At 37.0% G+C, this 23,341-nt stretch overlaps 1 protein-coding gene and 1 pseudogene across 1 annotated transcript; both read right to left on the reverse strand.

The window, feature by feature from the left end:
• Window positions 1-271: 271 nt before the first annotated feature.
• Window positions 272-9,477, reverse strand: LOC113717200 (pentatricopeptide repeat-containing protein At5g47360-like; annotated as a pseudogene).
• Window positions 9,478-9,550: 73 nt separating this feature from the next.
• Window positions 9,551-20,973, reverse strand: LOC113717199 (protein CHROMATIN REMODELING 19-like). The gene is made up of 12 exons (XM_027241900.2): window positions 20,214-20,973; window positions 19,988-20,105; window positions 18,824-18,864; window positions 18,459-18,709; window positions 18,208-18,388; window positions 14,769-14,954; window positions 14,470-14,643; window positions 14,222-14,380; window positions 10,856-10,933; window positions 10,626-10,762; window positions 10,128-10,346; window positions 9,551-10,015 (listed from the first exon to the last, which is right to left on the reverse strand). The coding sequence occupies exons 1-12, from the start codon at window positions 20,781-20,783 to the stop codon at window positions 9,853-9,855; spliced, it is 2,277 nt and encodes a 758-aa protein (XP_027097701.1). The 5' UTR covers window positions 20,784-20,973; the 3' UTR covers window positions 9,551-9,852.
• Window positions 20,974-23,341: the final 2,368 nt, after the last annotated feature.

A 23,341-nucleotide genomic window follows, 5' to 3' on the forward strand; every position in this document is an offset into this window, starting at 1 on the left:
ATCCATTGTTACACATGAATCTAATGGGTTCCACGATTCATTGTTTTGCTATGACATTTTAGTTGGCCGATTCGTTATTTATTATGCAAATTCATTATTTACTATGATACTTCAGTTGGCCAACTTTCTCTGTATAACCAAAGACCAAGACAAAACCTTATACGAAGGTCGCATTTCAATGTGAATTTTTATAGGTTGATTTGGTTACACATGGTGTTTTATCTTAATGTACATACATAAATGATAAAGCAGGTATACATAGAAGAGAAGATAATAGCAAGATATGTATAGCAAAACCTTGCCGTACAAAGTCCCTGGAATCAACTTGAACCAGAGATACAAATGATTCTTTGCATAATACAACCATTCTACCAATGATAAAGGCATCAGGTACGAGAAGCAATTTTGAGACTTATTGTGGGACCCGAGCCGCGATCTTGGCAATAACCTTGACCTTGGCTCAGCACTCGGAACAGCCTAGGCAGCAAGCCTAAGAGGAATCACCGGAGGTGGATCCAAGGTGATCAAATAAAAATGACAAGATTGATGTGACTTGATTCAGTCTGACACACTAGGATAATAATAAGAAGCGCCGAATTATAGTATCCTATGAGATCAACACAGAGACTCGTACCCCCATGAGTAGTAACTTCATCTTTCTTCTTTCCTATGACGGGTAACTAGAAAAATCCTAGTCTCCTTTACTATTGGACTCCTCCCCTGGTCTCCCATTTTTTCCCCAACAGAGCCATATACCAATTATATCAGTCTTTCCTTTTGGTCCCCACTCCCCAATTCCTTTTCCTCCTCTAGTCCCCATTTTCCCTTCACAACCGACGACTCTTCTTTCTTCCCCCATTTGTACTTGTTGGTGAATTTATTATTTTTTTGCTTAAAAAATTAGAAAAAGAGTAGATAAAAAATTTTGGTGTTATTTTTGCCCCCACTAAAATTTTTTTCTGACTCCGCCCCTGATCCAAGGTGATCAAATAAAAATGACAAGATTGATGTGACTTGATTCAGTCTGACACACTTGGATAATAAGTAGCGCCGAATTATAGTATCCTATGAGATCAACATAGAGACTCGTGCCTCCATGAGTAGTAACTTCATCTTTCTTCTTTCCTATGACGGATAACTAGAAAAATCCTCGTCTCCTTTACTACTGGACTCCTTAACATCTTAGGAGCTAACTTTGGTATCGTAGTGATACCAGGGATAGAACCCCATTTTACTCTTGATTCCATTCTTCTTGTGCCCTCAGGACTTCAGGTCAGCAGGTTCCCGCACGCACGTTTATCATATCCTTGGAGAAGCAAAACACCAGAAGTTCTTTTCCGCAACCTTGAAATATATGGTAATAATTTCACTCTCCATATGGATTTGCCTGCTGTTTTAGAGTTTGTGAGCTGCAATTATGAGTTGGGAATCACTTGTCCTAATTAAGCAAAGGTTTCAAATTCGAATTGACTACTAACCACCAAAGAAAGACAAATCCTAACGTCTTCCAATGGTTTTGCTTTAACTGATCACTAAAGAAAGACAGACATTTTCTATCCGATTGAAAAATATGTGCAAAGTTTGATGAATCTATGAAGAGTAGACATGGATGTCCACAGTAATGTCTCCCAATGGTTTTGCTTTAAGCAAGCAGCTGCTCTCTCCTCTCAACTCCTCGTCTAAACCTCTCTGTCGAGCGTGACACATCTAAGCCACAAGCAAGAAAGTTTCGTCAAAGCTATCTCACCAGCCACTTTAACTCTATACACATCTACCCAAATCTCATTTCTTACAGCAGTAGGCTCTTGGCTTGGATCATATCCATCAAGATCAGATCAGCTCTGGTTATTACAACTGCAGAACCATCATAAAATGCTAAAAGATCTCGGACAGAAAACAACTTAGAGCTTGTCAAAACCAGACTTGTCAGGGGGCTTGAGGCACAGGAATTCCTGACCTGCCAATACTGAAATTCCTGAACAGCCTGCAATCAGCAGCAAACAAAGTTAACTAGAGTAATTTACATGATTAGTCCACAATTTGGATTGTAAGTAAATCCATTATGACCTTGACAAACCTGCCACTCGGAGGTTAAGAGTACCTGGGCCGTATTGACTTCACATAATTATAGGCAACATCTGGCACATCATCTGCTTAAACTTAACCTAAAATACAAAATACCAAGCATAATGGGGAAGAGAAGTAAGAATATAAGTAATCAGCATTGACCAGAAAAGTCACATTATCAAATAACGATGGTTGTGCTGTGACCTTGACCAGCCTTACAATGGACACAAGTGCTTTATCCACACGATGCATTTTCACCAATTCAAAGTAAGAAAGAAGTATTAGATGACAATATTTGAGTTGTATAAAGCAGCCATGTCTCATAACAAGGACAGAATTAGTGTAAAATAGTCATTTTAAATACAAGATTGACAAGTTTGTTCTGTTTTACAGGTCCAGTGATTCTTTCTCCACACCCAATTGCTATAGAGGACCAAAGGTGAAGACGGTCTATTAGGGGGAATTAAATATCTTGAGCATGAAATGAATAAAAGCGAGCTAATTAAACACTATCAGAAACAACGTAATTAAAATTAAGGACGCGAATAAAATTGCAAGTATGTCTTCCCAGTTGAAACAACACCAATAATCTGATTAATCCAATAATGAAATATGCACTTAAAAGAATTTGGGAAGTTTGATTACACTTGGTCAAATACGCATCCTATTATGACAAAACACTCACCATGAACAAAATCTACAGCTCAGCAAATATCACCGAGTAATCCCATGTAGAAAGACCTGAATGATGAATTCCATGAGCCTACAAAATACACAATCATCAAAAGACCAAAACCTCACGAGGACAGGGAAAATGCAAGCAGTAATGCATAATGCACCCGAGTAACAGTACCACAATTCACTCGAGAAAATCAACAGAACTAGTAATACTCACCTAGACTTCAAAGCTGACACGCCTTGACACAGACACACAGACAAAAGAGGGGGAAGAAACAGGTCAAAAATAAAGGCACTTGATGACTTGAACCCTTGGAACTGTAGAACATGGTTCAAAGTTGCAGTTGCGGTTGTGGTCGCGGCCTGAACCGTTCCACATCGGTCTCGACATATCGGTCGCGGTCTCGATGAAACGCGAGTTTTTGAAATATTTAATATTCTAAAAATTATAAAAAATATTATAAACAAAAATAATTAAAAAAATTAGTAAAAATAATAAAAATTCGAATTGACTTGGAATGACTCGGAGTGATTCGGTGTGACTCGGTTGTTTCAACTCTTCACGGTGACGTTTCGCCGATTTGAGTATTTCGGTATCGTTTCGTCACGGTATCGTATCGGCGACGGCCGAGACGGTAACGACTCGGCCGAGTCTTCGAAACATGCAAAATTGTGACATAAATATCAAAGGCTTAGCAAACTGGTTTTTAATTCTTAGAACTGACAATATATCAACTAAAAATTGTGACCCAATCTATAGCCACTTATTTTAAATTCAGTAACATAAAGTCAAGTGCCCAGAAGAGGCAAACAGCAACAGCATGAAATTAAGTGCACAGTAAAATTCTTCCGGAACATGTCAGAAGTCTAAAAACACTGTGAATCCATCAAGAATCAAGCTAGCAAACAAAACAAAAGGGTTGTCGGCTTGCAAGAACGATTCTACTTCACTACCAATTAAGTGAAATGAAAACAAAGTCAAGATGCAGACTCTATGTAGGAAGTCTACAGGAACATACCTACTACAGAGATGTTGGGACCAGAGTTTCATATGGCTCATTAAGAGTGACAACTGCACCAACGCCAAGATCCTTTAGCTGACTGACATCAGACCTGAATGGAACTGCAGCTAACAAGACAAACTAAAATAAAAGGACTTCAGTTTGCAAAACAGAAATTATACTTTTCACAACATTCATTAAAAGACATCTCAGTATGGCATCCATTCTATGTCAAATTAACAGGATACTAATATCTATCATTGCTTGGTTGAGAAAAAAAAATCATATTCTTTAACTCAGAGACCATGGCCAGTCTAGCAATTCGCCATTAGTAAGTCATGACAAGCTGTTGATGATCAGATTATTAACAAAACAGCATACCCAATAACATGAATTTCCTATATAACCAGCTTTATGTAAACTTGTCCAGAACCAGCTTTATCACTCGTAGTTCAAATACATGTTAAGTTATCCCTAAAAATAAACTTACCAAATTTCCAGAATAATGCAATGCTTGAATATTCCCCCTTTTTTGGTCATTTACACATTATAAACAGCACAAACATTTTAACCCCTAGATATGCAAATTGCCAGTGCTAAAATACCATTGGAGACTAGCTGGTGACAACATTCAAAACAAACAATCAAAGCTATAAAAGTAATAAATAAAATGATAGAAAATAATTCTACAAAAATTTGCATATAGTATACCTCATCAATCCAATCCCACTGCCAAAATTCGGCCTGGACTTTATTCCTAGCAACATTATGCAGCAAAGTTGGATAAAATAAAGCCTGTGCCCCTGCTCCGACTAAAACCTTCTTCGTATTCCACACCACAATATCTTTCTCCCATGAATTCTCCTCTGCTTCCACATTAGCTTTCTATTTTGCTTCTTGTTCTTTCATCTTCACAAATGATAAGATCAAAGCTTAGAAAACAAAATTACAAAATCCATTTCATATGGAGTTGGAATCTCATAGTGTAAATCCAGACTCAGCAAATACTATTTATCGTAAACATACATGATTTGCACCTTACAGTTGCAAATTTCCATAAGTTATCCATGATAAGTTACAATTTGTTAACAACGTTGTACATGGTTCAGAATAATTGGATCAACAATTATCCAATCCCAGATTTTCCTTGTTTACACAGCAAAGTTTCCCTGTCCTATACCACATCCTAGCGTGAAGAATCCATTTCCTGTAAAACTCCGGGCGCTGTTATATAACATTATACTCTTTCCAGTTCCAACTACATGAACGGATACTTTGTCTGGAAACATAATAAGAAGAATGATTTCACTATACTAGTTGTCAACTTCTTGTCATCAATCTGACTCCAGCTAAAATGCCAGATATTGATGGCTATGCTCTCGCAATATCATTATAAAGTGACATATCGAGTTATCGACATTGCAACTGGCTGAACGTGCATTGTGAATTACTAAACTCACCTTTCAAATGGCTTCTACAACTCTAAGTCCAGCTATGGGATTTTAGCTAGTTCAAGAGGCGGTTGCACTGCATTAGTCTTCAACCAAAGAAAACAGTAAACTCTTCATAAATAGTCCCTCTATTTCGAGTCCCCCAGAAGGAACTGAACCTGTAAACCTGGAAATAGCAAAACATTTTAGTCCACTTCAACTAATCAACAGATAGCAAGTCAACCAGTACAGCAACAAGGAGAAGCAAGAAATTGTAGTGTCAGATATACAACATCTTAGAGCACAATTTCTAAGGAACACCAAGATATAATTTACCAAAAGTTTGACTGGACTCAAAATGCTCAAAGTGCATAGTTCCCAAACTTCAAAATGACAGGCTGATGGACTAACCACAATAATCAAGACTGATGAAAAGTTAGACAGCATTTGGTGACAATAAGCATTATTTGTCCATAGCGTTCAGATCATCTATTTGATTACACTTCTACAAATAGTAATCACTTACTGAAAAATCTGAGACTGGAAATGTATTGCAGCAAGCTGGATGTTGCAAATGTGCAATTTCCCTTTCTACTTCCCCCCTTGTTGTGGCAAACATGTCAAGTACTTACATTGGAATCTGGAACAAAACACATTAACTAGCTTTTTCTTATGTTTCCCTGAAAACAATGCCTATCCAAAAAAAGCCTAGGCTGGGTGGTGGGGGTACTCTTCTAAATCACTTCTAGAACAAAATCGGCCAGGTGGTCCAAAGTTACCCACTATATCCAGAAAGGAAAATTGAACGGTTTAACAAGCGCTGGGGGACTCTCATAAAACGAAATCAGCAAATATGTCCAAACTTACCCAGTGTATGACAAAAACAAAGATGCTAAAACTTGTCCGACATTCTTACAGCTCCAGAATTTGTTCAGTTATGCCAGAAAGCAATTTGAAAACCAAAAGCAACAATTCTGCAGGTCAAAATATCACAACAATTATTGAAAACATAAAGCATATTTACCATTTAGATTTAAGCATGCATGACACTGGCATATGAATCCCCACAAGTGAAAAACGAGCTAAGAACTTTGTGATACACTATAGTTGAAAACTTAAGGATAGACCCCCAAATACTGGAGATCATTTGTTTGCAGGATGACTTAAAAGCAGACTGTTGATCAATTTTTATCCCTTGAGTATCAAGACTTATCAAATCAGATGATTAGATATAAACTTGTAATTCCATGTTGGATAGATAAAGCTATCTAAAGTAGGTGTAATTAGAATGCCTAAATGACTTTTGTGCACTCATATATATGTACATCTATTTTAGCTCAAAGATAATCCAAGACAATTTCTAATTTGATTTTGAAAACCTTTAACGAATTTACAGAAGATTACTAGTTCAGCATGTATGAACCCAGGATCTATGATCCTGAAAAGGCCCATTGCAGCTAATCCTAGGTGTCAGCAAAACAGTCCCTTGTCATAAGCCTTCCCACATTCTTTCATTTTCCAGACCCTACGGAAACTGTCACAGATTATGATAGTAATATGATCTATCAAAAGATTAAATCAATTTACAACAACAATTTTTAACTTGGCAGAAGTCTAATAAATGTGCTCCTTGTCACAGATATCCTGTCATCAACTTTCCAGTAACGATTTTAGAGAGAACAAGACTACCAAAAAAATACTGCTCGTCTGACACGGATTGCAACAAAAAAGAATAAAAAGAGAATTCACAAGACACCTATTTCAAAAACTTAAAGCTGAGTAAAAAATTGGAAAACAAGAAGAGTAACAGATCCAGTAGATAAAAGTCTCACCATCTAAAACTGATGCAATAAGGGTTGTCTTCAAATAACTGCAATAAGACTATGATAGCCTCAAATATAAGCACTTTATGGTCAGCCCGTACGAATTTTATTGGTCCTTGATAGCAGAATTTTCCAGAGACAGGTCCTTCCCCTTCCACGCTATCTGCCTCCTGATTGCCAACAATTTGCATGCCGTACATGAAGTCTCATTACTCTCACGTGGTACTAAACAAAGCCAATTAAAATGCAAAAGGAAAAATAAATTGACCATCTCTCCATGGTAATGTATATAGCATCTGAACATAGTGCTGTCAAGTTCAAATGCCAGGCTACAAATCAGCTGCAACATTCCACAGCCAGCCAATTTTTTATTCAAATTTCTGCAATGGGAGTAAACTTTAGCACCTTTTGGAGTACACAGATGGAAAAAGTGCATGTTCTTTATCAACTACTGATCCCAGAGTATCTGGGAAACCAACCCTTCATCAGAATTTCTAAGATGTTTAACCTCAGCTTCTACATAAAGAGCTTGTAGCTGGACACCTCTCTCCACCATTAGCTTGGCAAGCTTGGCAGCTTCAACCAAATATTTTTCTTGACAAAGTCCAACCAAAAGAATCAAATAAATGTCAGTATCAATGGATACATTTCCAGACTTCTCAATCCCTTCACACAAGTGGAATGCATCAAGCCACCGCCCTACCAAACAAAGCTGCCTCAAGACGGTACTTGAAGCTGCACCATCAGGCCTCAGTCCTCAAACCAAAATCGTCCTGAAAACTGTCTCTGCCTCCTCAACTTTTCCAATCTGCCAGAGCGACAATGCAAGAGAACTATAGCATTCATCATACAATGCACTCTCTCCAGCAACTTTATCAATTACCTTATAAGCCTCCTCTACACGCCCCTCAGTACAAAGCCCCTTGATCATAACACTCATTGTGGTTCTATTAGGCTTACATCCAAAAACCCTCGTTTGATCTAAAATCCCCAATGCATCAATTGGCTGACCCTTTTCGCAAAATCCCTGAATCCCAGCCGTATAAGTAACCAAATTTGGCTTAGAATCCCCACTTTCTTTCTCCATTTCCCTCAACTCCTCCATTGCCCTCTTCAAACTCTCAAACGTACAAATCCCATCAAGCAGTGCCGAATAGACAACTGCATTGGGCACGCAACCATGCACTTTCATAGCCTTAACAAGCCAAAATGCATCCTCCATTCTCCCAATATCAGATAACCCCTTACGTACCGTAAAGTATGTGATCATATCTGGATAAAGATCTATCAAACCGACCTCTCCCCTCAATTTCATTGCCTCATCAACGTCCCCCTTTGCACAAAACATAGCAATAACCACATTATATGCAGTCGTGTCAGGTCTACAATTAAATTCCTTCATTTTCCTCAATACCCACAACCCCAAGTTGCATCTTTAGCCTCTCTACACAAACACAACAGCAACTTAAACATCTTAACACTAACAGCACAATTTTCCACCCTATAGGCATCAATAACATCATTAATAATTTGTGGGTTTTGATTAATTTCCAGTAATTTGCAAGCTTGGCCATACATATATGCAGAGTGCCTATATTTGGGTTGAAAGCCAGCCCAGATAAAGAATCTAGGACCCCATTTGGGGTTTATCTACTGAGCATCTCTGCAGAACTTTATTTATGTATGGTTCAGTTTGATTTCACCTTTGTCGAGGGATTTTTTGACGTTAGGTTCGTTTTTCTGCAAAAGGGTCACAAGTTTTTCTACTGATGATGCAGATGTGGAGAAAAGAACGAAATTTGAAATCCAAAAATCAGGTCCTTTTGCAGAAAAAAGACAGAAAGACAGAAAATCACCTTTTTAAGGGTTTTATTCGATACAAAGACAGAAAAAAAAAAAAAACGAAACAACCAAAAAAATTAGAGAAGAAACACAGAAAAGGCTTAAGAGCTCTTGATATAACTTGCCTGGAGAAGAGTTAAATGCACCTCTGGCGAGGGTAATTAAGTTAAACTAGTTTTATGGCCTCGGGTGCAAGTTTGAATCAGTAATGATGCAGTACTTGCAACTGGAAATGGAGGGATGCTTCAAGCGTACTTTTTTTTAAATTTACCAAAAAAAAAGGACCTGTTAAGTGCAACTGCAAATGGAGGGAGAGGTGCTTCAAGTGCAATTAGTAGGTTTCTACAGCCCCTTTAATGTAGGGATGATTTCAAGGGAAAGAAAGTAGCAGACAAGAAAAACAAGCAGACGTATAAACAAGGAGAAAAGGTTAAATTGTCCTAAAGGCTAAAACATCAAATAGAGTGGCACAGTGCCTATTTAATAATTTCAGATGATAAAGCGCAACCAGGGGTAAATCCATGGGGTTTAGTGCATTAATCTTTTTTTTTTTGTGTTGATTTCAAGTAAACCTTTTAGGTACACAGAATAGCACAAAGCAATATGAGACATTACCAGCTTGAACTTCTTGATCATTCCGGAATCTTGGGACTCAAAAAATCAAGAATTAGCATTTATGGAAACAAGGAAAATGCGAGAGAACAGTAACTGCAAAACCGGTTAAATCCACATTTTCACTGTGTACCCATTTTTCGATTTTTACTGACCAAAGGAAAGATGGATGGAGCCCTGCCTGCCATATACATCATCTATTACTATAAACAAAATTTTGCTGCTATAAGTTACAACAATGCAGCTTATGCAAGTCTCCGTACAATGTTCTTTCTCAACTTGCAACCCCTTCCTAGCCTCTCAGGACAAGTTAGAAAGTCGCCACAAAAAAGGGAAAATATGAGGTGGAGAGGAGGATAAGGGAGAAACTGTATTGAGTCCTAATACCAGATTGTGATTTTAGCCAAGCAACAGGGATGATAAAATCTCTCCCATTGTCTTATCGGGCACCATACCTTCATCCTCAACTTCTACCCCAGACTGTAATACAGCAGCATCTAGCGTTAACTTCCGATTTGCAATCTCAAACACGTTTTCATCAACAGTATCCTTTGTCACTAACCTTAAAAAGATATCAAAGAATATAATGTTAATGGGTAACGTCAAACAAATACAAAAGGTACTTTGAATAAGCTCAACAATGAGTAGCAGCAGCTTTGGGCATGGAGGATCACCTATATACTGTAACCGGTTTTGTTTGTCCAATGCGATGACAACGATCTTCAGCTTGTCGATCTATCTGTGGATTAAAATCCATGTCATGTATTATGACTGTGTCAGCTCCAGTCAAGTTTAAACCCTGTCCTCCTGCTCGTGTTGACAGCAAGCACACAAATATAGAAGAGTCCTTATTGAAGGTATCAACTATTGTTTGCCTTTCTGTCACCTGAGTGCTGCAGAGCATACAAGCAGAAACATGATTATTGAGTCAATTCTTGACAGAAGAAAAGTACTAAAAGTAATAACACCCACCGCATTAACATTTGAAAACATAAATTTGCAACAGCCTTGCGTAAAGTGCATGACATATGTAAGCCTAGTCTCTACACTATGCATATTAATAGAAACCAGCCCAACCGCACAAATTTCTAGGGACATTCCTTTCAAGCCAAATTATCACAAACTTGCTAAATTGGACAAAATTATAGCAGGAAGAATACCAGTGTCAGTACCTTCCATCAAGACGCCTGTACGTGACCCCAATAACATCCAAGGTCCACTCCAAAATATCAAGCATCGATGTCCATTGGCTAAAAATTAGAACACGATGCCCTTCATGCTGTAGAATGGGGAGGAGTTCGGCTAATGCCTATGCCAAAATTGATACAACTCAAATCATCACGAGTGCAAGATAGACAACGCTCTACAAACATAACTTCCAAGACACCCAAAAAGGACATACCTGACACTTTGCAGAGGCCATTACATGCTCATCTGAGAGAACTCCCTCGCCATCTGCATCTCCATGATAGAGCAAAAGCTGCAGGAAAGGCATACAAAGTTTATATAATATCAATACCAACACAAGTTGGAAAACCTTCCAAACCAATCAATGGCCATTTAATCAACCAACACTCAAAAAGTCCAAAAAAGTAAATCATATCAAATCGAGAAATAATGTAAACTTTATTCACTACAAGCCACCCAAGAAATGTTTATGACTGATCAAATCATATTTGTGTTAATCTCCTGAAAAGAAAGCTTGTCCTTCCAGCCACCACTTGCTATTTAGAAGGGAGGCAACATTCAAGAATTGTTGCTCATAACCACCAATCAGCTATCAATATCAACTGACCACATCACCCTTGACAAACATGCATGAAAAGTTTGGCTATTAAATATAACAGCCATGAAAATAAACAAGCAACTACAAGAAACAAAAAGCACTTAAAAAAAAAACCAAGAACCTCAATGACAGAGTCTTGGCCAGTTGGCCTTCAAGTCAACTTCTTTTTATGATCCAATAAGCAAATGCATGATTAGCACTTTTAGGTTTAGAGGCCTTCCTGTACCGTACTGAATCCATATTGTTCTAAAACACCCAAGCTCTCATTTTCTAATTTTATTTGCTTGCCCAGTTACTTGCAGTCTACAGTTGATTCAATATTAAACCCACTGCTATTAAAACAATATAAAGCAAGCAATAGCATTTTAATGGCCTATTCCGTCTGACTAATATCCAGCACCCAAGCATCTTCAATGAATAGTAACCAAAGTAGCTAATTACATAGCACATTTATTGGCAATTTTTTGCTTTATTCTACATCCATGCAATTTACTTTATTCTCCACTAGTACAACTTACTGTAGCCTTTAAAATATAGATAATATTCTATGTACTCAACAACCAAGCCTATTTGAGCAGCCATAATCTTGTAAATGGTACTTCAGTGCAAGTAGGGCAACATTTCAAATTATGAAACAGGCTCCATTCACAATCAGTGTCTAGAGAACCTCAAATATTCTCGTGTTACCAATCCAAAGAATGATTGGTTTTATAGCGATACATCAGCCAAATCATTGTGAAATATTTGGATATCAATAATACTAAATAACTATGCCTGCCCTTTTGCCATGGCCATGACTACTACAAGTGGGGCAACTATAGCATCAGGTGGCACAACTTGAACTTGGTTTATTTACTCAACTATAGAGTTAATCTGCAGGTTGATTTTCACGTTGCCATTCATACCAGAGATACTAAAATACACAAACCCGAACAATCTTGTGTTAAAAAGATATCTGTCACCTTCTTTGCCTTCATTTATGCACTTTAAGCTCCTCCCATCATAATTAATAGTGCATATAGTTTTATTTGCTCCTAACATGAATTCTTCCACGGCTCTCTATCCTGCCAATAACTAAGTAAACTCATTGTCATGGCACTCTACTGAAACTTCTATAGCCAGACCCGGCAGTCCTTTCTTCGCCCGGTAAGACCAGCATGCTCCAACTCATCTCTAACAGCTGTCAGTCTTCATAATGCACATGACTGCTAGACGACATCTCCATGGCCATGACTACTACAAGTGGGGCAACTATAGCATCAGGTGGCACAACTTGAACTTGGTTTATTTACTCAACTATAGAGTTAATCTGCAGGTTGATTTTCACGTTGCCATTCATACCAGAGATACTAAAATACACAAACCCGAACAATCTTGTGTTAAAAAGATATCTGTCACCTTCTTTGCCTTCATTTATGCACTTTAAGCTCCTCCCATCATAATTAATAGTGCATATAGTTTTATTTGCTCCTAACATGAATTCTTCCACGGCTCTCTATCCTGCCAATAACTAAGTAAACTCATTGTCATGGCACTCTACTGAAACTTCTATAGCCAGACCCGGCAGTCCTTTCTTCGCCCGGTAAGACCAGCATGCTCCAACTCATCTCTAACAGCTGTCAGTCTTCATAATGCACATGACTGCTAGACGATTTCTCTGGGAAGCATTCTCGAAATTGACTTACTCTTGGCCAGAAGTTGATGCCACACTCACTTCTCATATTTCTGTTCTCTTCTTGTTTTTAACAAACTTTCCACTCCTTTACAAATATAGTTACTGACAACTATTGATGACTTGGATTGTTTAGAAGCAACTTCTCATTGTAATGATTTGGTGAGGCATGCTAAGTTGCATGGCAATATATGTTGAAGCAGGTACTTTCATAAAAAAAGGGCATACATTTCAGGCATATATTTCTTATGGAGAACAGAAAGAAAGGTGATAATACTAGCGACTTTACAATAAGTAGCAAGTGGTAGAAGAACAAGAGCTTTGACGAGGCAGATGAAGTTAGGCTCATGCCTAGTAACGATTCAAAAAGATTATAGACACTCCTTCAGCTAGCAGCAGAAAACAATGGTTTTAGGCACAGTTATTGGTACAGTAAATATTACTACTGTGGAGTAACTAAGCACAGGAGAACAAAAAGACTACCAAACCAAAATAACCTTGAGGAGAATCCTACTATCATGAGGTGTTGAAATGTACTAGCTAAAATGCACAACAGATCAATTCCCAGACTCTTCCAAGACATCTCAGCCTCCAAAAAGCACTCCAGTATATTTCAATAACTAAACTAGACCTCTTATTCAGAAATTCTGTAAACTTCCTCTGATGAAATGATGAATATAGATACCCACGATTACTCACACCCAAGTGAACCACTTCTGAAGCTAGATCACAGCATATCCAAAACCAGGGACACATCTCTTTGAACCATGTTGTCTTTTCTACAATGAATTGCATAATATGTGTCGTGGCATTCCAAAGTCATTTGTATCTAACCATTCTCTTGCCATTGCAGATGGTTAAGGATCCAAAAACAATTTATTAAATTTTTGCTGATTGCACAAGTAGAGTATTACGTACTGCTTTCCAGTTTCCAAAAGTAAAATCCCCTTTATCTTTTTGTCTTACGAACTTAATTTACACTATTAACTCCTATACTTATCAAGAACATTTAGGGTCATGAGAGAAAATCATTTATACAGACAGTTCACGGGGACGACAAATCATGAGATAAGAGTGCATATTATCTGAAAGTAAGAAAGTTGAAATCCTCAGAAATCACAAGCAAGATGCTTCCAAAATTTAACAGCAATGGAAGTTATGAAAAGAAAAATGTAGGTCACATCTTCCAACTATTCCATATGCAAGGCAAATTATCATAGTGTAAGCACAACCTTAGCAAGGTAAGAGCAAAATATTCTGAAAGAGGGGAAAAAAATAAAATACCTGAAAGAGGGAAAAACATAAAATACCTGATGAATTGAGAAGTCACTGTAATTCTTAAGCTCCTCAATCACTCGGTCCAAGGTACATTCAAAGCCAAATACACCTTTTGGATGCAAAGCTTTAGCAAACCGAACAACATCATCATCTGTGTAAATGCGCCTCACCAATAGTGGATGATTTGCAATCTGCAACAAAGAAACTTGACCGTTTACAAAACAACTGGTGATATGATTGCAAATGAAGACACTTTAACAGCAGGAAAATTTGATAACACCTTACGAAATTCAAGAAAGTAGTTTGAAATTTGTCTTCGAGGCAAAATTCTAGCAACACTATTTAAATCGATTTTTGCTAACTTTGAAATACGAGCTTGAGAAATTGCCCGATAATTGTCAATTGCTTCTGTGTAAGCATCTGCTTGTAGCTTTTCCATCTTCACATACTCAACCTGCAAGAACAACTCAGGTTCCATTAGTAAAAAGCAACAACAGAAAGAGCTAAATTACAGGGGCTTAAGTCAAAAAAACTATTTTGTGTCGTTTGAACCAAATAAGCACCAAATGTATGACATACCTTTTGGGTCTTCGGGACTAGTTGCTGCATTACATCGGATTTTAATCTTCTCAATATAAATGGACCCAAGATAGACTTTATTTGAGCAATCAAGTCTCTATCTTCTGCATTCAGAAGCTTCCTCAAGTCAACATCTCCAGTAGCAAAGAGATCAGGCATCATAAACTCCAACATTGACCATAACTCCTGCAAATGCAAACATTACTGAGCAGAGCACTCCAAAGCAAACAAAAGTATACTGACAACAGTCAACAACAAAAACTCATTTAAAATGACAAGTTCAAATTATTGTGAGAATTAAATACTACATCTCACCACAAAGAAATTCCTCGGGGTGATAAGAAATCCTACAAGATGGTAGCAAGTACAGCAATCATACAGCTATTTTTGGGTTAAAAACAAAAAAGCCCCCTGTGGTATACCTAATGCATGAAAAAGCCCCCCATGGTTTCAAAATATACAAAACGATACCTCATGTGTTGAACTAAATTGTAAACTAACAGAATTCGTTAAACTTAATAAAAATGACGGTTTCGACTGTTAAACTTACCGGATTCTGTTAAGTTTACTGTTAAATTTACCGGATTCCGTTAAATTTTCCATTAAGTTTACAGGATTCCGTTAAATTTAACGAATTCTGTTACTTTACAATTTAGTTCAAAACATGAGATATCGTTTTGTATGTTTTGAAACCACGGGGGGCTTTTCTGTATATTAGGTATACCACAAAGGTTTTTTTTGCTTTTAACCCGCTATTTTTTGCTCCTTCAGTCTTAGACAACATATCAACCATCAGATATTATGTCACTAGCAACAGAAATTGGAGAACATTCATATTTCAATGATTTTTAATGTGTCCAGTGTACCAATCAAAGTGTGTTAGACAGAGTGGCAATAAACAACAACGAACAAATTATTCAAGAGAGTTAGATTATCAGATTTCTTGATTTCAGCAAAAGATACAGAGTCCTTTCAAAGTACACTATCCAAAAACACAAGGCATGGGTGAAATAACTACTTATACGCTCTTAAGGACTACATGGATGAAGGAAGAAATAGAAGAAGATTTACTACGCTCAACAGATAATAAAATGAAACCAAAGTTGAAGCTTATAAATACATTAAAGAAACAGAAAATAAACAAGATAATTGAATTCAGGATCACATGGCTGATCAAGCCAGTTAAATATCATTTTTGCAACTTTTAAGCTGGAAAATAAAGGCACAGAATCATAATATTTAATTTACTGAACAAAGAGAAACATAAAAGGGAAATGAAACATATTGAGGGTCATCCATGAGGACATAAATTACCAGGCTTAAACATAGTAAAAAGGAATAACTTCCATGTTGACACTAAATGCAAATTACCAAAGCCAAGAAGACGATATTTGATGCGGTAGAATACAACAGTTGGGAGATTCTGAGGTAGAATGCATCAGTTTGAAAAAAAATTCCAGCCAAATTACCCATGACAAACTCAAAAACAAGAAGTCTACTTTTCTTCATCCTTTTGATAAACAATGACCTCTGCTAAGAAGGACATAAGCAACAGGATTACAGGGGGTAGGGTAAAAGATTCTGAGGTATAGGAAATCAGAGCAGGCAATGACGACAAAAAGGCAGTGCACAAAAATGAATGGGACGTTGTAGAGCTTCCTAGGTTTGCAGAAGACGCCAATTTCTCCAGAAGGCATTGTCAGTTGAGGTTTCGGAGACCAGGCACAAAACATTATTGGCATCCATGCAGTGGAATGATTGCATGGCTACAAAAAGCGGCAATGCACGGGAAGGAACTGATTTTACTCATGGTGGAGCCAGCAGCGGTGTTAGAAGAAGGTGGAGGGCAAGCTGATACATGCTCAGCACTATTGGGTGCTGCAGAAGCTAAATTTTGTGGGGACTTTCCTTGTGTCCCCTGATGAGTGGTGAATAACAATCTTTGGAAGGAGGGCAGACACCTTGTGTCAAAGATCTATGATGATCCAATTTATCTCCAGGTGATTGCAAAAACGATGCTTCTTTATAGGGAAGTGGATCTCAATATTTCAGCACAATGTCAGAAGACTCAGAACACTATCAACAAATATTATCAGCATCGAGCATGGTTTAGAGTAAGCAGAATGGATAAACAAGGAGATAACAGTTATGTGAAGTATTAAAAAGCAATATGAAATTACATTCGGTCAAAATAGCCAATGAAAAAGGTGTCCTTGTTTGACATCCGGTGCAGGATTAAATCAATCAAGGTAGCATCTGCTAGAATATGTAGGAAGTGTGAGAAATAGGAAGGACACTCCGGTAGATAATATTGAGATTTTACATAATGTGCAGTGATATTGAAGCCAGTGCTCCGAAGAACTTGCATCATGGTAGGTGGAATGCCAGAAACTTATACAATAAGTCTACATGGTTAAAGCTGATGGCTAGTGACATGATAAAGCTTTATGAAGAAAAAAGGCTAGTAGAAGTTTCCAGGAAGAGAATGCCAGGACCTCATAAGGATTAACACCCTCACAGAATTCTACAGTAGAAAATTCGGTCCCAGTGAAGCTGCTCAAAGTAGCCTCATGACTGGGCAAATTCAGAATCATAAACATTTGTCAACATGTTTGCTTCTTGCGGCAAAGAAATGTGAAACCAGATACTTGCACCAGTGTTACAGCTTGAGTTTTGAGGAATCTTTTTCATTTTTCTTCTTTTAACTTCTCGCAAGACTTCTCCATCAATTTTTACTGGAGCCTCATGGATTGAGCTGGTGCAGGACAATGGAACTGAAGCACACTTCTCAAATTGGAAATATACAAGAAAGGAGGAGGGGAGAGGATAGGAAATTCCATAGCCCGAATACCACCCCTATCTGCACGTCTGGAAGTTACCGAAAACAACAGAAAATATTTTGGTTGCTATCAAAGGCCAGTTCATCTACCGGAAGCAGAGTTTTCAACACACTTTCATAGTGGAGTCGTGAAAGTTATGCTCCTGACATTTGGTTTGGTCAACTGAACTGAGTAACTATATCTTTGCATAGGCATATAAGATTGTCATAACTGAAGGTAAAACTCTTATTACTATGCAAGCAAAATCTAACAGCTTTATGGCACAGATTCATATACTTGCATCATGACATGCACACTTGAAATAAGAAAAATTATGGACAGTGTAAACCTATAAACAGACAATTACATACTAAATTCACATTTGTGTGTTTACATCTTTTGTGGATATTGTAAAATTTACTTACTGTTACATGTCTTCTAAGTTTTATTAGCAAGCAGAAGCATACATAACATTATCAAAACAAGTTTCAGCTTCTTTCGTATTCTCATTTCCATTAAAAATACCAACAATAACTTGCAACAAAAGTTAACCATCATGCTAGGCATCAAAACACAGATAAATAATCAAAGAAATTACATGAAAACAGTGGTTACCGTACATGCAGGTCATTTTGTAGTGGCGTCCCAGTAAGCATCAAACGCTGCTTTGCTTTCCGTGCAACAGACATCAAATTTTTCCATCTAAAGCTATTTTTATCCTTCAGTGCATGAGCTTCATCCATTAGCACACAACTCCAGCGCCAATGTTTCAAAATTTTGCGATCATCTTTCTGCTGTGCACTGTTCATGACTACAATATCAGCAACAATGTGAAACTCGTGGAGTTTTATAATTATATTGTGGAGCTAACCTGTGTCGTTCAAAAATGGAGTAACACACAAGAATAACATTAAAAGGAGGAGGCAATCCCGCCTTTGAAACATAGCTCAATTCCTTTGAATAAGCTGACCGAGCTGCACCATGATATTGGAGCACATTAAAGGATGGACACCATTTTTTAAGCTCCCTTTCCCAGTTCTCAAGAACCGAAGCAGGACAAACAATCAGGTGAGGACCAGAATCACCTTCCAGGTGCTTCAGCAATGTTAGATATGTAATAGCCTGAAAAAGTAATGTAAAACTTGACAATCAACTATAGCAGATTGTCAAAAGAAATTATTTTAAACAGCTCAGAAAAGAAGAGGGAAAAGAAAATGCAAACAGAACCAGAAGTACCTGAATGGTCTTACCAAGACCCATCTCATCTGCCAAAATAGCTGCATCAGAAGAAATGAAAAGGAATGAATTTAGTTCCATTCAAAATTAGCACCTAAAGCAATTGCAAACTTGCTGGTTAATATGATAAAGAGATCAGAATGACTCATTTGTCAAGCACTTGCAAACTTGTTGTAGGAGTCTCTGAATTTCAATTTACCGCCTTGTAAAGAAAGAAAGTAGGAGTCTCTGACTGACACACTCTAACTTTGTATTACAGATCAGGAAGCACTAATACCATATGGTTAGTTTAGGACTCACAAATTGCCTTTCAAAATTTCTTGTGCAGCGCAACCAAATGGCGCATTGGAAACATAGGTGTTTCATCCTTTCACAAATGGTTGTACTTTTGAACATCCGTCCAAGCACAACATAGGTTTGTTACACCAACCAGTTCACAGTTCAGCACTTGACAGCCCTATTCCTCAATATACAGAATGCTGCTGACAGCTAAACCTAGATTGGCAACATGTCATCGGAAAATAATTTATCATGCTCAAACATGAACCACACACCTTTTATCAAATCACATCTCTTAGTTGACTGGGTATGGGTAATAAAATAGAGTTCAATCTACCATATGTTACTACAGGAAAGCATGTCAAATGCCTTCTTCAAATTCTATTCTCATTAAAGACACTTGGACTGCCAACCTGACTCCTTACCACAAGCAAAACACATCTTCCATGGAGGGACCACAATAGACCAACAAAAGGCAAATCCTAATTCATCATTTTCACCTTTCCTCCGAAGGTTTATGCTCAGTACTAAGCATGCCAATGAAACTCAGCTTGCCATCTTGAAAGATGCATACTATTACAGTTCATTTGCATCCTTTCATTCTTAACTAGAAATGTACTAGGTTTTACTCGTCACTCATCTTTCTGTTTAAAGTTTTCCTAAACTCCCAATGGTTGATGAAAGCGAAATCAAGTAAACGAAGAAATTTTCAATTCACAATTTCTACATCATATTGTTGTTAATTTTCTCTGGCTAAAAGAGTCTCACACCACTTAAACCCCCCCAAAAAAAAGCACACACAAAAGATAATACGTGTAAACTATCATCAATCGAGAAATAACTAAACGACCATTTTCAATCAAGAAATATTACACATATTTTTACCTCCCCCAATTTTCTTTCTGTACAAAAGAAGAAGAAAATTGACCCCAACCAATTGGTAAGGTTTTAGCACTGGCTGAAATTCGGAGTCTCCGCCACCACACGCCTCCGCCACGTCATCCTAAACCAAGCCATTTTAAAACAAATAAAATTAAGAAAAGAAACCAGAATTCAAACTTTCATTGATCCGAGAAATTAATTTGTATAAACATAAAATCATTTTACTCACCTGAGTGACGATTCTAAGTGAAGAATTCTCCTCAATTTCAGAGAAAGTATCACACGCAGCAGCGGTTGTACCGTACAACTCTCTTCTCAGCTCAGCTGAAATCTTCCCACACTTCTGCAACGCCTTCTTGATGACGTCATTTTCCTCCTCCTCCTCCTCAAAAAAATCACTCAATTCATCATTTTCCTTACTATTACTAACAATTTTTTCCTCTTCTTCTTCTTCATCATCATCGATCACAAATCGACGGCCGCGACTGCTGGTTGAAGTTTTCACACTTTTCCTACTTCTGTTACTCACCTCAAGGTCCACGTCATCATCCTCCAAATTCTCACAACCATTTTCTTCAGAAGAAGACTCCACTATCTCAATCAAATCACAGCTACTTAAATTATTTCCCGAATTATTAGAATAGGCGAACGATTCAATCGGAGGAGGCGCTGCCCTTGGCTGTGGCTTCGACGACGTCGCATCATCTGAATTGATGACTCGCGAGAATTTGAACGAGTGTTTGGACCATACCTCCTCGTCGGAGCTCAGTTCCAAATCATCGATGCTCCGTCGCGTCATTTCCTAAAGCCCTAGAATAAAGATTTTCTCCGGAGAAGAAGCAGAGAGAAAAGGAAATTTGTTTTTATTTTTTATTAATTGATATTCTTTTTCTTCTCTGGTTTATTTATATACTATCCCCGTACACTTGTTGAAAGTATACAGAGATTTCTTTGCTGTTACCTTTTGAGGAGGGAAAGGAAAATGAAAGATGCCGCCATTGTCTACTATTCAGTCTTTGTATTTTTTTTTATTTTTTTTTTGGGGAATAAAATTAGAAATTAGGGACATTTGTAATGGTATGGGATACATTTGAATTAAAACAACTAATACATTTAATATATTTATAGCTAAATTACTAAATTACGATTGTAACAATATCCATGCGCCATGAATAAAAATGTACACGTGAATGAAAATTACATATTTTGATGAATATAAATATACATCAGAATATGCGCGTTTAAATATATGCGTGTTGGATATGTATACTCAACACACAAGTGTTAGTATGTGCAATTGTGCACGAAGAAGTGAGTTTGTAATTTTAGTTGTAACGAATATATTTTTATAATTTATGGGCTATAACTCATACCTCATTTACAAATTGTCTAAAATTTGCACCTTTCTTGTTCCATTTTTCCAAATTTCCTTTTTTTTCAGATGTGGCACATTTGGTTCTTCAACATTTAATTTGTACTAGAAAATCTTTCAATCTTTCATTCGTAGACTTCTTTATATTTGGAAAATAATATGATTGGACAACATGGAAGGAAATAAATTTGTGTCAGCATCACTCCAACTACTGTTCTTACGTTACCCTAATCTCATCATCTAACTGAAATAAGGAGCCTAAGAAGAATGATTCTTTTAAGGCCTATATTGAGTGTTTTGAAGAGAAAAGAAAGGAAGAGAAATTGTAGATTATAAGGGAAAAGAATGGAATAGAAGTCATTTTCAAGTCGTTTGGGAGTTCAAGTATTTGTGTACAATGTATCTATATAATATATAAAATTAGAAGAGTGACATTTGGTGTAAACAATTTTGGTTATTTTTTGAACTTTCAATTTCACTCTTACAAAAAAAAATTAATTTTTATCCTATAATTTAAACATATTTGTCATTATAACTATTAATAACTACCCTAATCTACCGAATTACTATAACATTATAAACCAAAGTTCTTTAATTAAAATTGTATATTAATTTGATTTATGTAAAAAATAAAATTGGTATAAAATTAATTCATTTTAATTATTTCTAAATTGCAAACAAATTGGAGTGCCCTAAACACTAATTATGATAAAGACAAACTAGATCAAGTTTTTAAAATGATGAACTAAAACAGAATTCTCATGGAAATAAATCAAAAAACCAAACTATTAATAGTGGCTTCACGTTGAAATCAAAATTGCAACAATTGAAGTAGTGGTCAAACTCATCCTTTGAATTTTAACTGCACGATTTGGAGCTGTCTTTGTCATTTTAAACATTTGTCTTCTACATTACTTAACGTTGATTACAAGCAGTAAGAGATGAAGTGCTTTGAAATGACTATCGTAACCTTATTTTGATTTGAAAGTGTGGGCTAATTTCTCAAAATATACCCACAAAAAAAAATCCATCAAATGTATCTCTGACAAACACAATGTACAAAACTATACCTGTCGTGACGTACGGTAGGAATTTTCTTTTTTTAATCGCTCCAGGCTGCCGTGCTGACTGTACACGACAGCCTGCGGCAAAATTTTTTTTTTTAAAAAAAAAAAAAACCGAGCCCCTGCTACCGTGCAGGGATTTTTTTTTTCTTTTTTTTTAAAGCTGCAGGTTGCCATGCTGGTTTTGAGGTAGCAAGCTCAATTTCGAGGTGTTGATTTCCAAAGAAAGGTTGCCCAAGTCTCCAGCAGCAGCTGTTCATAAAACCTTTAGCTTAGTAGGAGCATCAATTTCAGAAGAAAAGTTTAGGGGTATTAGAGAATTAATATTGGAAATTTTTCTTAAAACCAAACTTTATTATTTTGCTTATTTAGTGTATATGTCAAAAAAATAAATCGGTTGAACAGGAGTTTGCCATGTGATCCATTTGGACTACTCATTCGGATAAGTTGCATGCCATGCATCTTTTTATGTGTCAAATTATACATGCTTCCACCGTGCAAAGCTCTTGAACATTATATACTTCAACTGAAGTCCCTTCATTTGGATAAAAGCTCTTGAACATATGGTTCAAAAATCAAAAGTGAACTCTAGAAAAGGGAAGCTTCCTATATTAGAATTTGGAGGTGTAACAATTTCAAATTTGGCATGGCAGTAGTCCAAGCCAATTCAAATCACAATCTTCCAGCAAAATTTGGATTCCCTTCCGTTCCAGCATTTAACATGGAAACTAATAACACCATTTCCACATCATCTTAGTCTGGTAAAATCTACTAGTGCTAAATCTCCATTGCCAAAACTGCATTACTTGGTGCAGATACTGAGCTTTCTCTTTCTTTCCCTGCCAAAGCAGTTGTTGTCCAATGTTTGTTAACTGCGATGTTGAAGTATCCAATTTAAGTTGTCTTGTAGTGCCAATAGAC

The sequence above is a fragment of the Coffea arabica genome, chromosome 11c (genome assembly GCF_036785885.1).
Source record: "Coffea arabica cultivar ET-39 chromosome 11c, Coffea Arabica ET-39 HiFi, whole genome shotgun sequence".
Classification (NCBI taxonomy): Eukaryota; Viridiplantae; Streptophyta; class Magnoliopsida; order Gentianales; family Rubiaceae; genus Coffea; species Coffea arabica.